The following is a 15,765-nucleotide window of genomic DNA, read 5'->3' as shown; positions in this document are numbered from 1 at the left end:
GTTAACCAATCGATGACGGTAGATGGGTTGGTGGTCGAAACACAACCGCTAGCTGATACCGGGAGCTCAGTCCTCTCGCTGCGACTCCTGCTGCTACTCGCCCCTAGTCCCTCTCTGATGAATTTAGGCCTCTGCCACTCCTCTGTACACATCCTGGCACTTCTCTGCCTGACTTACTTAGTTCATATATGAGGGGAGTACAATACGCTCCTCTACGCTTAAAACAGTATTTGCCTACAACACCAGCAGGTGTGTACTTTTGCCTGGCCTTTCACAGTATCTTGGCCCTTAAGACTTTAACAGGAACAAAATAGTACACCACTTAGATGTACGTATGTGGTATGCACTTATGAGGGGAGGACAATGCGCTCCACTACGCTTAAAACAGTATTTGTCTACAACACCAGCAGATTTGTACTTTTGGCTGACCTTTCACAGTATCTAGGCCCTTAAGACTTTAACAGGAACAAAATAGTACACCACTGAGATGTACATATGTGGTATGCACTCATGAGGGGAGGACAATGCGCTCCACTACGCTTAAAACAGTATTTTCTACAACATCAGCAGGTGCCTACTTTTGGCTGGCCTTTCACAGTATCTAGGCCCTTAAGACTTTAACAGGAACAAAATTGTACACCACTTAGATGTACATATGTGGTATGCACTTATGAGGGGAGGACAATGTGCACCAGTACGCTTAAAACAGTATTTGTCTACAACCCCAGTAGTACACACCAGTGCTGCAGCACACTCTCTTCCCTTTCAGTGCTTTTAGGCTGGATTTGGGTTTGAGGAGAACCGCTGCTGTAAAAAAGCTTTTCTGTGCAACACACTGCTCTCTCTCCCTCTCTGTAATACAATGCTGATGTGACTGGGAGGTGAATGGCTGCTGTAAAAATGCTTTTCTGTGCAACACACAATTCTCTCTCTCTCTCTCTCTCTCTCTCTCTCTCTCCCTCTCCCTCTCTCCCCCTCTCCCTCTCCCTCTCTCCCCCTCTCCCTCTCTCTCTCTCCGCAAGATGACTGCTGATTATATGGGGCTGTGACATCCCAGAGGTGGCTGGCTGCTGATAGGCTGCATGCTGCATGTGATTCAGGGTCATCCTGCCTACCCTTGTTCCCTAAATGGAGTTTAATGTAGCGATTCACGTGATCAAATAGCGACGATATTCGCATTCTTTGCGAATCGAATTTGTCATGAAATTCTGAGCGAATTTGGACTAGTCAGGTTCGATTAGCTCATCCCTTATAAACACAGTAAATAAAATGAAAAATATTATAATGTTTAGTCCAAGACCTGTCACTTATCCATTTACAGTATCAATGGATCTAACCTGAGTCTCATACAGTTAGGAAATGTAACCAAAAAGCAATAATCAAACCAGATCCTCAATGAATATGATCTGTAGAAAATGTCCAATGGCATTAGCCACAGTGTAGTTGTCGGATCTCTAGATGATTTAGTTCAGTGGTCACCAAATTTTGTACCCCCAGCTGTTGCAAAACTACAACTCCCAGCATGCCGGAAAGCCCTTGGCTGTCCAAGCATGCTGGGAGTTGTAGTTTTGCAACAGCTGGGGTACAAAGTTTGGAAACCACTGATCTTAATTCTTAGCCTCTTTTATGTTTGGGCAAAAGAGAATCAGCTGTATTAGAGATTTTGGCCTTATATCGAGATGAGCAGCAACAAAGATTTCAGGCAGCTGCTGATCCTTTTCCTCCAATGTATTACAAAGCCAAAATGTTCACATTACACGGGGAAAATGTGGTTTCATAAATGACAGTAACAACTTCTAGTCGGAAGTTATATAATGTCATAAATGGTAACTCCTCTTAGGCTAAGTTTCCACTTGGTTTTTTTCTGGCAGTTTTGGAATACTGCCACTGCAGTTTTTGAGCCAAAGCCAGAAGCGTATTCAAAAGAAATAGGACATAGAAAACTTCTCCTCACTTCTGACTTTGGCTCAAAAACTGCAGTGGCACATATCCAAAAACTTCCAGAAAAAAAAACCTTTTTTCTTTTAAATCAACTGATGGCAGAACGTTAAACATATTTTTAAATTACTTCTATTAAAATTTTTTAATCCTTCCTGTACTTTTTAGCTGCTGAATACTACAGAGGAAATTCTTTTCTTTTTGGAATGCTCTATGATGACATCACGAGCACAGTTCTCTCTGCTGACGTTATTATAATCATAATAACGCTTTATTTATTGTTGTCCTTAGTGGGATTTGAACCCAAGTACCCAGCACTGCAAGGCAGCAGCGCTAACCACTGAGCCACCATGCTGCCCTTAGCATACATCTGCTATGCATCTGCTATGCATGGTTGCTTAAATGGACAGAGATATCAGCAGAGAGCACTGGCTCGTGATGTCATCAGTGTTCCAAAAAGAAAGGAATTTCCTTTTTAATAGAAGTAATTTACAAATATGTTTAACTTTCTGCCACCAGTTGATTTAAAAGAAAAAAGGTTTTCACCGGAGTACCCCTTTAAGGGGTAGTTCTACATCGTATGTAAGTAGAGGAGGGGTCATGTACAGGCCCCTATTTACTATGGGGGAGATTTGTCATTGTACTAAGTGGAGGGTTTTTGCTTATACTTGGTGCATGAAATGCCGCACGTGCACCATAGCACTTTTTTTGGCGACTTTTGATTGCAAGCAAAAAGCTGAAAACGATCTTACAAAAGTCAATTTCAGTTTTTACTTTGCAGTGATAAGTGTGAATGTCGCACAATAAGTCACAAAGCCCTCCAAAACATTGCAAATCTACACCAGCTTAGACCTGGCATAGGCTAAAAACGCAACTGATGCCACGACTGTTGACAACTTGTCATCAGTTGTATGGCATCCAGTCTCCATTGTTTCTGGGCAACCAACAGGGAAATGCGGCAAGATGCCCCCGGCGTGTCCAACCATCCGGCGTCAAAATTTAGACGCTGGATGATTGTGAACTGTCCCATTCACATGAATGGGATCAGTTCTGGCATCAGTTTCCCTCCAGAGGAATCATACAAAATGGTCTTCTGAAGTGATTTATTGTTTTTTGCTTACGGGTGCCAAATTTAACAACCCCACTGCGATAGTATAAAAAATATGTTGCATGTATGCAAAACCAAAGCACAAATAAATGACTTCAAAAACACTTAAAAAAAACAATAATAAATCTCCCCCATTATGTTTTTGCCACTTATCTGTCAGATAAGATAAAATAAAAATGGCAAAAAAAAAAAATGGGCAACCAAAAACGGCTTAGAAATTAGACAAATTTACTCAAGTAAAACTGGTCTGAAAAAACTGTATGGCGGCAATGTCAGATTGGAGGATTGATTCTTGGTGTATTTTGTCGCATCTCCCGATGCACCAAGAAACACACATATGTGCACCATGTTAATAAATGAGTCCATAATTCTAAAAGCAAAGTCTATGCGTGTGCCGCTGCACACAAAGATACAAGTGATACATCTTTGCCACTGAGTTTTTAATAATTTAAGAATGCTGGGACATGTGTTTTGTAGTACTGGAGAATGAGGATATTACACAAAGACGTATTTCTTCAGTTCTTGATGCCTCGTAAAGAATTTGTTATTAGATAAAAAAACAAAAACATTTTATACCTTCTCTGCACAGACAAGAACCATCCACTGGAGAGCAGGCAGCGCCATTCTTGCAGTTACACACTGACAAGCAGTCAGTACCAAATGTTCCCGGGGAACACAGCATAGAACAGTCCTGTCCCTGAAACGACAACACAATAGTTTTAATTAGGACGAGTGGTCGGGAATTTCTATAAGACACACTGCATCGCAATCGGTGATGGAAAGGATCCTCATGTAGTGGCAGTCATTTGTCATGTAATTTATGGTGGGTCCATGCTCTTCTCAGTGCAATAATGTGTTTTAGCTAAAATGCCACAAACAGTTGTCTGCTGGAGATCATTAAATGCGAGTAGAATAAAAAGCGCTACCTTTCAGGCCCTGGTGTAAAGTTCAAGCCCATTAATCACACAGTATAGTCATCAGTAATAGAGAAGGAACCTGGTTGGCATTAAGGCAGAGTCAGACATCTGACTGAATTAACTTCCTTACTTAAGTATTGTAATACCGCTGTATTTACAGAAAATCCTTCTCCCCTCTCTAAGTGCCACTTCTCTCAGACAACATGAAGAACACATGGATAAAAGAACTGTATTGCTGTTTTCTCAAAAGGAAAAGTACTAAATCCATAGATTGTTGTTTTTTTTGATGCACAATGGGTTAACTTATCTTCTAATTGGAGGAGGACCATCCCAGATATGGAGAACGCTAGTCTTTCCTACTAGATGACAATCACGAGCTGAGAAACTTGCCCCAATTATTCTGGCAGACGCAGTAATTAACATTTTGAACCTGATTAGGAGAGTGACCTGACGGGGGAAGTTGCTGAAGAGACACAAATACCCTCCTGTCAGCGAAATCACAAAGACCTAAAGAATGTGCCGATCAGAGCTGATGGCCTCAGAGGCGGTTGTCCCCTCGGCGGCAGCTCCATCTCCATCTTAGATGACCTTCTACTTGTCCCAAATATCTACTCTGAAATTCCAATCACAAGTTCTACCGCCACAGAATTTCTCAGCTTCTCGTTATATGAACTGTTGAAAGTACGGGCTCCGGGGACCTTGCAATGCCTTACAATCGACTGTTTCAACGTAAGAGAGTGGACAGGTTTTTTGGCTAGTGCCGACAAAACACACACTTAATATTTATGAATACAGGTTGAGAAGCAAGTGTGCTGAGAGTCACGGTCTGCTGTATTTTCTTGTTAGCGCTGATCTGGTCACACTGGATTTATTGGTGTAAGGTAAAGGGCAGAGGTTAAATACACTCATATCATTCATTTAAAGACTGTTTTGCATGGCTCTTTGGCAATGTAGAGGCACAGGAGCTATACATCAGGACATTTTGTGAATAACCTATTATTTTTAATCAGGAACAATTCCAGGTACTACTAAGAAGAGGTCACCTACACAAGCCTTTTCTCTGTCATCTATACTCAACAATAGACATGTGCAGAACCAAAAATTTCGTTTTTTTTTTCGTTTTGTTCGTTTTTGTTTTTTAAAAATGTTCGGTTGTGTGAATATTCGGAATGCTGTGCATTCGTCATATTCGGTTTTCGGATGCATACGCGAAAATGTTTTTCATTTAAAAAACGGATGCATTCGTTAAAAACAACAAATGCCTTCGTTAATTCTGATTTTTGGTTCTGCACATGTCTAGTGATACCTCAACATACGATGGTAATTCATATGTTGAGGGATTCGTGCAATGTAAAAAAGTAAAGTCCTACTCACCTGTCCCCGCTGCTCCCGATGATGTCCGCGGGCCTCCGCTGGGCTCTCCTAGTCCTCTTCGGTACTCCGCTGGGCTCTGCTGGGCTCTCCTGGTCTTCTCCGGTCCTCCGTTGTCTGCCACAAGGCCTTACTGGGCCTCTGTAGCGACGTCATCACGTCGCTGCCGCACGCCGTTCCCATTGGATGACGGGACGGCGTGCGCGACGGCGTCATGACGACGTCAGAGGGAGACCCGTATGAAGGCCCCGGACCAGCCCAGGACCCACCGGAGGAAGGCCCGAAGCAGCGCGGAAAGGTGAGTGAACCTGCCCGGGCTGCTTCAACTGCTATCCAGCAGCAGCTGAAGCATTATGCGCTGCCGGATAACAGTTGATGCATGGCCCCGACATTCGGTATACTGATAACGAATGCATTCGTTGTTTGTTAACATTCATATTCGTTATGCGTTAGTTAACGAATGCATTCCTTAACTGTATATTCGTATTCGTATGCTTTTTCGGGATTTAGTAATTTTTTTTTTGTGCATTCTTTTCGTAACGAACATCCGAAAATGGGAAAATTCGTTTAATTCCATGTTCGTTACGAAACGAATTGCACATGTCTACTCAACAATGGCTATCCCCTCACCCATACTGTCTCTCAAGAGGTAAAGATACTACAGTGTCAGTGAGTAGCAGAAAAGTGTCTTAGTAATCAGGTATTCTCTTTAAAGACAGGTAGTAATTACAGCAATGCCTTACACCTTGCCATAGAAAGGAATCATGGGAGCTGTAGTTCCTTACATAGGTAATTCAACCCAAAGCAAAAAACAACTGTGCTGCACAGAGCTGGGCTAGATAATTAAAATTAGAAATAATAAATGTTGTACTATAGTGACATCTTTAAGTAAGCATTCAGACACATATAGCTATTTTTCTGTATTTTTTATTTTTTTTATAAATCCTTTTAATCACCCATTGTCACTCTCAGAATTAGCCTAGATAGGAAAACGTGGCACCACTGTCTACACCAGTGGTTCTTAAACTTGTTGGAGGTACTGAACCCCACCAGTTTCATATGCGCATTCACCGAACCCTTCTTAATTGGAAAAATAAAATATTATTTTTTCAAATTCAAAACATAGGAGGTATATATTTAAGTATATATTTATACATAGGTGCAAAAAAATGAACAAAACCATTAAAGAACAAAACCATTAAGACACATTAGGTGCAGGCAGTGTTCCCCCACAAATTAGGCGAAGGCAGAGTTCCCCCACATTAGGCAGGCAGTGTTCCCCCACATTATGTAGGCCAGTGGTCTTCAACCTGTGGACCTCCAGATGTTGCAAAACTACAACTCCCAACATGCCTGGACAGCCGTTGGCTGTCCGGGCATGCTGGGAGTTGTAGTTTTGCAATATCTGGAGGTCCACAGGTTGAAGACCACTGATGTAGGCAGTGTTCCCCCACAGACATACAGCCTCCAGCCATATACAGTATATGCCTGTGTACTGCCCACTTCAGTGTCCACCGCTTCGGCTATAGCAGTAGGTCCCGGGACCGGTGGTCGGAGCACCGAAGATGATGTGCCGCTGGTCACTTACCAAGTTGGCCAGCGCGTGTCTCCCCTCTTCTCTATCCTACCGTCCTTGATGCATTTGTTTCCATGGGGGCACGCATGGGATGTCAGCGACGTCCCGGCGTGCGCTATGTCCCGGCGGCCCTGCGTTTTTAAACTTAACCTGGGGCCGCAGGGAGTTAATAGTGATGGGGGGGTATTGCCCCGTCGCTACAGGACGGGCAAACACCGGCTCTGCTCGGGGCCCCGGGCCAGCTCGGGGCCCCAAGCAATTGCTTGGTTTGCCTGTCCTGTTGCGACCTCCCCCGCCGAACCCCTGGGACTGACTCGCCGAACCCCTGGGGTTCGATCGGACCCAGGTTAAGAACCACTGGTCTACACTAATGTGCATGGTTTCCAGTGATAGCTTTAACTTCCCGAACAGCGGATGATATAGATTAATGCCCATTAACACCAAGTGACCAAGAAGCAATTGTAAATTTAGGAACAAACGTTTTTTGGGAGCAGAATTTAGGACTTTCAGGTTGAGTGCTTGACTCCTTTACACATGTTCATGCTTGATATGGATAAAAGACTACAAGTGACTTTGTGTAAATGCAGAAAATTAGCCTACAACCTACCTTACCTATGGGGGTAGACAGTAGTAAAGCTCAGGAACAATTATCCGATAACATCTACTGCTGTTTCTAGCAGTCAGTATCGCAGCCTGTATAGAACTCCACATACACATGCTTATGTATGTATTATTCATATGTATTTCTTTATTAGTCCATTATATAAATCATATGGGAAGCTAGGGCGCCTTTCATCTGACGCTATGAGGATAGTCCCCCTCCAGTGTTAAGCAGTCTTGTGATCCCTCCACCACTCTAATCCCTCTGTAATGATGTGTAGCAGATCTCCCGGTTGCAGCTAATTACTCCCAAGGAGATTATCATCAAACCAAGGAACAGGACAGTTTATTAGCCAGAACCATTCTGTACAGGCTCCTCTGTGCACACTTTATGGAAGTGGAGGAAGTTGGAGCACAACTTTCAAGAAAGGGCAGGGGTGAAGTACAGGCTATCAAAAGTTTCCAGGTCTTGGAAAACTGTCATACAACATCTATCTACATATATGAAATTCTAACACGTATAATCTACCGGTTATTACTTCTGGAAAAAACAACATTTTTCCACGCACACACACACATACCAGGATAAATCAAAAGTCATCTCTGCACATCACTTTCAGGAGATCCGCACACCGCACATCCTTCAGATCATAGGAAGAATCGGATCTTGGAATAATAGAGAGGTAAAGCATTCTCTAACAATTCTTTGGGGAATCATTTCTCTGTGCCTAGATCTGATTTTCCTTCTGATCAGAAGAGATGTTCTAGGAGAGGATCTAAGATGAATAATGTAAAATGGTTTTCTCATATTCACCATGGCAGATTTCATGCCACAACCAGGAGATAGACGTAGTTTGAAACACAATAGCAAGTATCTCAGGATGGCAGCGAGGTAGGATAATAAATGTCACATCCATAGCTATTGGGGTAATATAGAATAGTAGTCATGACATTAATTAAATAATAATTTGTATTTTTTTTATCCTAAAATTACTAAATAAAAAAGAGGAGGACGACACTGTGATCCCCATTGGTCACCTCATATTCAACAAATTTTGCATTAAGCAATCCTACAAAGCAATTTAAGAAACTGCTCCTTTCTCCACTTGTCAGACTCTTTTCTTCAACCCCTTTCTTACTAAACTTATCATTTATTGTGAAAAATTGAATTTCATTATGAGAATGACCAAGTCACTTAGGATACATGACAGCCATAGATAAACACAGAGGAGCTGCTGAAGGTTCTGGTAAGTGATATGTCTTACCCCAGTTTTTGAGTCAAAGCTTACACCACTCAGGACTGCTGTCACGATGCCGGCTGGCAGGTAGTGGATCCTCTGTGCCAGAGAGGGATGACGAGGACCGCGCTAGTGGACCGGTTCTAAGCCACTACAGGTTTTCACCAGAGCCCGCCGCAAAGCGGGATGGTCTTGCTGCGGCGGTAGTGACCAGGTCGTATCCACTAGCAACGGCTCACCTCTCTGGCTGCTGAAGATGCTGAAGATAGGCGCGGTACAAGGGAGTAGGCAGAAGCAAGGTCGGACGTAGCAGAAGGTCGGGGGCAGGCGGCAAGGATCGTAGTCAGGGGCAACGGCAGGAGGTCAGGAACACGGACTAGGAACAGACAAGGGAACGCTTTCACTAGGCACAAGTGCAACAAGATCCGGCGAGGGAGTGCAGGGGAAGTGAGGTGATATAGGGAAGTGCACAGGTGGGAGCCAATTAAGCTAATTGGGAAGATTGGGCCAGGCACCATCATTGGTGCACTGGCCCTTTAAATCGCAGAGACCCGGCGCGCGCGCGCCCTAGGGAGCGGGGCCGCGCGCGCCGGGACAGGACCGAGGGAGAGCGAGTCAGGTACGGGGACCGGGGTGCGCATCGCGAGCGGGCGCTATCCGCATCGCGAATCGCATCCCGGCTGAAGGCGGGACCGCAGCGCACCCGGTCAGTGGATCTGACCGGGGCGCTGCAACAACGAAGATGAGGCGAGCGCTCCGGGGAGGAACGGGGACCCGGAGCGCTCGGCGTAACAACTGCTCTATATGATCCTCCATGCAGCTGATGCTTCTGAGGGTGTGCCCTATAAAAGGGAGCAGGAACTCCTCCTCTGTGTGTGTGCAATGTAAGGCTGCGTTCACATGGCGGAAAATGTGTGGAATGTCCGCATGGAAAACACGTGCAGACATTCCGCACATTTGACTAATCCATTAGGTGCTAGGACCGCTTGAAAATGCAACTTCTCATAGACGGCAATGCATTTCCTTGTGGAATCCGCAGAAATAATAGACATGTCTATTCTTTCTGTGGCATCGGAATTTTTGTTATTTCTTCCGTGGGAATTCTGCAATGTGAACAGTGCAGCAGAATCCCACTGAAATCAATGGGCTTCTGTTGCAACGGAATGTCCCTGTGGAATTCTTCTGCAGAATTCCGCACAGAAGTTCCGCCGTGTGAACATACCCTAAAGAAGACATTATAAAGACAACTGACAATTATAAATGAAGCCTGTGGGTAGAAAATGGATGATAAATGCTATATACAACTTATATAATGAGTTTTCTTAAAAATTGTAATGCAATCTGCATTTTACAGTGCAAATTGGAGAATGCCAATAAAGTAGTGGTTTCATATCTCAAAGCAGCAGTCATGGCAGCAATGCCATCGTAGACATTGTTTGAGATCCCATATTATATAATAATAACTACAGAAGTCCCATACGTTTTCTTTGCAGTAGAAAGATTAATAATCTTTCCAGTATTTCTTGCTTTTTGGTGTTTCAGCACAAGCCAAACCCCTTGAGGATGTATCAGAAACTCACATTATAAATGATTCAGCTTAGATCAGAGAGTGTTTCAGAAATGCACAATTCTGTTCTAATACTAAATCTACATCATATTGATTTTTTTCCCCTGTAAAAACAGATTGCTGACCTGACGGAGACATGCAGATGAGAGTGGTAACTTCTTCTAAGTCCTGGGTCATTTTCATTACTTGACAAGGTTGTAGGTAATATAGCAATGAGCCAGCAGTATTGTTTAGAGTTTTGTTAGTTTTTTTTATCTTTGGAATTTCATCAGATGATGAACAATTCAAAAAGTCTATAAAAAATGACAGATTATATATTTTTCTGCCATCCACAATACTGCAAAAATCTGCATTTGGACCATGTAGGAGATTTGAATCCATATGTCATAGTGATTGGTTTATATGTTATAATTTGTAGTGTTATTGCTTGTATACGTGAATGCGTGAAGCAGGCCTGCATACATTAAAGTCTGTGAAATCCATGTCTATGATTTGCTTTTTGTAGACCTCTTAGTGACGGAATCAGAGCTAAATATATTATGAGGAGCATATAGATTAGCGGATAAATAAAAATGCATTCCCCAGAAAACTTCCAGATCCTTGGGGTTCATTATTGGGACACCTGACAATTCCTAGAATGAAGTAAAAATGAAGCTCTGAATGAACAAAGCAGGCCATGCTTGCACGACCACAGCTCCATTCATTCCCTATGGGCTTTCCCATCATTGCCAAACACTGCAAGTTGCCGATCCGCAAGTTATCACCTATTCTTGCTTAGATAGAAAACAATTAATTGCTAATATTAAGTTTTTATGTTGAAAACATGTTTATATTCTTTACATGATGATAAGATATTTTCCCTTGAAAGTGTAGAAACTTTTGACACGTCGTTCAAAGTTTAGATCACACTAGGTCTCAGTCGTGAGACCTGATGCGATAGTGAGTTACAGCCTAAGAAATAACCTTATAAAGAAGTGCATCAATTGGAAGGTTGGCTGGAAAGTGAAGTGCACTATAACTCACGATACGTCTGGATGACATATAAAAAGTTTATACATATGACAGTAATGCTTAAAAAGGTACCTGTCATGATGATCTGTGTAATTGGCCTTTTAATATCCCAAAACTTGGCTCGACATGATGTGAAATCTGGAAGTCCCATAGATTTTGCATGGAACTTCTGGCATTTTGACTCGCATTTTGTCAGGCCAAGTCTCGAACTACGAATTTAAGAATTTGCACCTATCCTGCTGACAGATCATCATGACAAGTTCATATATACAGTACAGACCAAAAGTTTGGACACGCCTTCTCATTCAGAGTTTTCTTTATTTTCATGACTATGAAAATTGTAGATTCACATTGAAGGCATTAAAACTATGAATTAACAAATGTGGAATTATATACAAAAAAAGTGTGAAACAACTGAAAATATGTCATATTCTAGGTTCTTCAAAGTAGCCACCTTTTGCTTTGATTACTGCTTTGCACACTCTTGGCATTCTCTTGTTGAGCTTTAAGAGGTAGTCACCTGAAATGGTTTTCACTTCACAGGTGTGATGGTGTGGAGGAGGAGGTGTGATGGTGTGGGGGTGCTTTGCTGGTGACACTGTTGGGGATTTATTCAAAATTGAAGGCATACTGAACCAGCATGGCTACCACAGCATCTTGCAGCGGCATGCTATTCCATCCGGTTTGCGTTTAGTTGGACCATCATTTATTTTTCAACAGGACAATGACCCCAAACACACCTTCAGGCTGTGTAAGGGCTATTTGACCAAGAAGGAGAGTGATGGGGTGCTGCGCCAGATGACCTGGCCTCTACAGTCACCAGACCTGAACCCAATCAAGATGGTTTGGGGTGAGCTGGACCACAGAGTGAAGGCAAAAAGGACCAACAAGTGCTAAGCATCTCTGGGAACTCCTTCAAGACTGTTGGAAAACCATTTCAGGTGACTACTTCTTGAAGCTCATCAAGAGAATGCCAAGAGTGTGCAATGCAGTAATCAAAGCAAAAGGTGGCTAGAACCTAGAATATGACATATTTTCACACTTTTTTGTTATGTATATAATTCCACATGTGTTAATTCATAGTTTTGATGCCTTCAGTGTGAATCTACAATTTTCATAGTCATGAAAATAAAGAAAACTCTGAATGAGAAGGTGTGTCCAAACTTTCGGTCTGTATTGTGTGTATATATATATATATATAGTATGTAAAGGAGTACCAGGAGACTTATAGTATATGTAGCACAAAGACAACTCAGGTTATCAGCTGTTAGTGTCAGGTCTGGCCATTCATTCCCTCGGCAGCAGTCTATGATATAAAGCATGGAAGTGCCAGGTCCACCAGAGAAGGTTTTACACTCTGTTTTATAAATGGAGAATTAGGCTGCTTTCACACTATAAAATGTATTTGTTTTAAAGATCCATTTGATGTTCCGTTATGAAAACCCTGAAGATCTGCCGTTAAACGGCCGTTACAAAATCCCATACGGTCGTTAGAAAATCCCATTATAGTCTACGGGATTTTTACATTATCCGTTTTAACCTGTTATAGCCCTTTATTAATAACGGATGTTCTTTTGTGATGGAAGATAGTAACGGGAGAAATAGTGCATGCACTATTTCTTTCGTTCATTTTCCCTTTAAAAAATAACGTCCGTTCTTAATAACAGGCTATGACGGGTTAAAACAGATGATGTAAAAATCCTATAGACTATAACTACTTAAGGACGTACCTGTACGTCCTGCGTCCGCTCCCATTCTATAATGCGTGGCCACGGCGTGGCTAATAGCATGCGGCACTGATCGCGGTGCCATGCGCTATTAACCCTTTAGATGTGGCGTTCAAAGTTGTTCTCCGTGTCTAAAGTGAAACTAAACTAATGCCGGTTAGCTCAGGGGGCTGTTCGGGACCGCCGCGGTGAAATCGCGGCGTCCTGAACAGCTGTAGGACACAAGGAGGGTCCCCTTACCTGCTTCCTGGTGTCCGGTCGCTGAATGACTGCTCAGTGCCTGAGATCCAGGCATGAGCAGTCAAGCGGCAGAATCATCGATCAATGGTTTCCTATGAGATGCCATTGATCAATGTAAAAGATCAGTTTGTGCAGTGTTATAGCCCCCTATGCTATAACATTGCAAAAAAAGTGGAAAAAAAAGTTAATAAAGATCATTTAACCCCTTCCCTAATAAAAGTTTGAATCACCCCCCATGTTCCCAAAAACAGCGTATATAAAAATAAACATATGTATCGCCACGTGCAGAAATGTTGAAATTATAAAAGTGTATCATTAATTAAACCGCACGGTGAATGGCGTATGAGCAAAAAAATTCCAAAGTCCAAAATAGTGTATTTTTGGTCACTTTTTATATTTATAAAAAGTGATCAATAAGTCCGATCAATACAAAAATGGTACCGCTAAAAACTTCAGATCACAGCGTAAAAAAATGAGCCGACAAACCAGCCCATACGCGAAATAAAAAAGTTATAGGGGTCAGAAGATGACAATTTTAAACGTATAAATTTTCCTGCATGTAGTTATGATTTTTTTCAGAAGTACGACAAAATCAAACCTATATAAGTAGGATATCATTTAAATTGTATGGACCTACAGAATAAAGAGGTGTAATTTTTACCGAAAAATGTACTGCGTAGAAACGGAAGCCCCCAAAAGTTACAAAATGGCGTTTTTTCTTCAATTTTGTCGCACAATGATTTTTCTTTCCGTTTCATCGTAGATTTTTGGGTAAAATGACTGATGTCATTACAAAGTAGAATTGGTGGTGCAAAAAATAAGCCATCATATGGATTTAGATTTTTTAAAGGTAAGGAGGAAAAAACGAAAGTGCAAAAAGGGAAAAACCCCGGGTCCTTAAAGCGTACCCATCAGATCCAACCAAAAAACTTTTTTTTCTAATATATCACTCAGTACCTAATCTTGACCATGTACACCTTTTTATGTGTCTAGCACCTTTATTTTTTTATTACACTTTTAATTTAGGTCATTAGTCTGAATTCCTCTCAAAGGGAGGGGGCATGGCCTCACTGTGCAGGTCTCCGCCCCCTCCCTCAGTATGCTGTCTGCTCACATCTCCTCACTAATAGTAGTGGGACACAAGCTGACAGTGGGAGGATTTTTCCTCTAGCTGTGAGCCCTGCGCTCACAGCTGTCAATCAAGGAAGTGGGTCCATGGCGCATGGACACAGTGACTAGTATGTGTCCAAGCAGGCAGGGGGGCAGTTTTTGTATCTGACAGTACCCATTTAAAGGGATAATGGGATTTTCTAACGGCCATAGGGGATTTTGTAACAGCCCTTTAATGTCCGATTTTCAGGGTTTTAATAACGGAACATCAAACGGATCTTTAAAACGGATGAAATTTGTAGTGTGAAAGCAGCCTTAGACCTCCTTCTGTGATGTCTATATTCCCTAATGCATCACATGAACAGGGAGTGCCATTGTCACGCAATCCCTTCAAAGGGATTATTCCGTAATGTAAAAATAGAACAAATTTCTGCAAAAACAGCACCACACCTGTCCTGTGGTATTACAACTTGGATCCATTGATTTAAATAAAACTGGTGCAATGTTTGTTTATTTGTTTTTGTATTTTTCTGTTTAGGTGTGTATTCACACACTAGTTTATTCTGAGCAGTTTGCTACTCTCCCTGGATTGGGAATGGTTAATGCTCAGAACCAATTAGATCTCAGGCATGTCTATTTTTATCACAGTTCTCCTGCATTCTAGCTGCTGGTTATTTTGTGCTATAATACTACTATGATGTCTGATTGTGCAATATACTTCCAAGGCTGCTTGAGCATGCACTTTGTAATTATCTTTGTATTTGTGTTGTATCTGAATTTTAGCCATGGTTAAAGGAGAACTCCAGAATATAAAAATTGTCCCCCATAATGCCGGCAGTAAAAAAATAAAGATGTACATACCTTCCTCCGCTCCCCCGGGGCCTCCGGTAACCGGCTCCTGTCTCCACCGCGATCCTCTTCCTGGTTTCTGGTGGTCGGCGAGTCATACCGGCCGCAGTGAAGTCCCGAATCGGCCAGCGATAGGCTGAGCGGCAGTGTGCGAACGCTTCAGGACACAAAATTCTTCACTACACCGGCACCTGCTGCCAGGGCCGAAAACGTCACACTGCCGCTCAGCCTATCACCGGCCAAGTCGGGACTTCACTACGGCTGGTGATTTGCTGAGCGCAGTATGACTCGCCGTCCACCGGCAACCAGGAAGAGGATCGTGGCAGAGACCAAAGACGGTTACCGGAGGCCCCGGGGGAGCGGAGGAAGGTATTTACATCTTTCTTTTTTTTTAATGCCGGCAGTATGGGGGACAATTTTTATATTCTGGAGTTCTCCTTTAAATAGTCTTGTTTATTATAGATTTTAGTCTGTGTTATTTGTTGGTTTTTAGGATGTATGTCTGTTCTGCTT

The 15,765-nt window shown here is 42.5% G+C and overlaps 1 protein-coding gene across 13 annotated transcripts in view; it reads right to left on the bottom strand.

The window, feature by feature from the left end:
* The window catches only part of MEGF11 (multiple EGF like domains 11), a 581,277-nt gene that overhangs the window by 113,770 nt on the left and 451,742 nt on the right, over positions 1-15,765 (bottom strand). For all 13 annotated transcript variants that reach the window (XM_056571698.1, XM_056571686.1, XM_056571690.1 and 10 more), the window contains one exon: positions 3,623-3,743. In XM_056571698.1, the coding sequence (XP_056427673.1) occupies positions 3,623-3,743 (121 nt within the window). The remainder of the gene's footprint in view (positions 1-3,622; positions 3,744-15,765) is intronic.

The sequence above is a fragment of the Hyla sarda genome, chromosome 4 (genome assembly GCF_029499605.1).
Source record: "Hyla sarda isolate aHylSar1 chromosome 4, aHylSar1.hap1, whole genome shotgun sequence".
In the NCBI taxonomy this organism is placed as follows: Eukaryota; Metazoa; Chordata; class Amphibia; order Anura; family Hylidae; genus Hyla; species Hyla sarda.
Note: the sequence above shows the minus strand (reverse complement) of the source record. Positions and strands in the feature narration are given on the sequence as shown.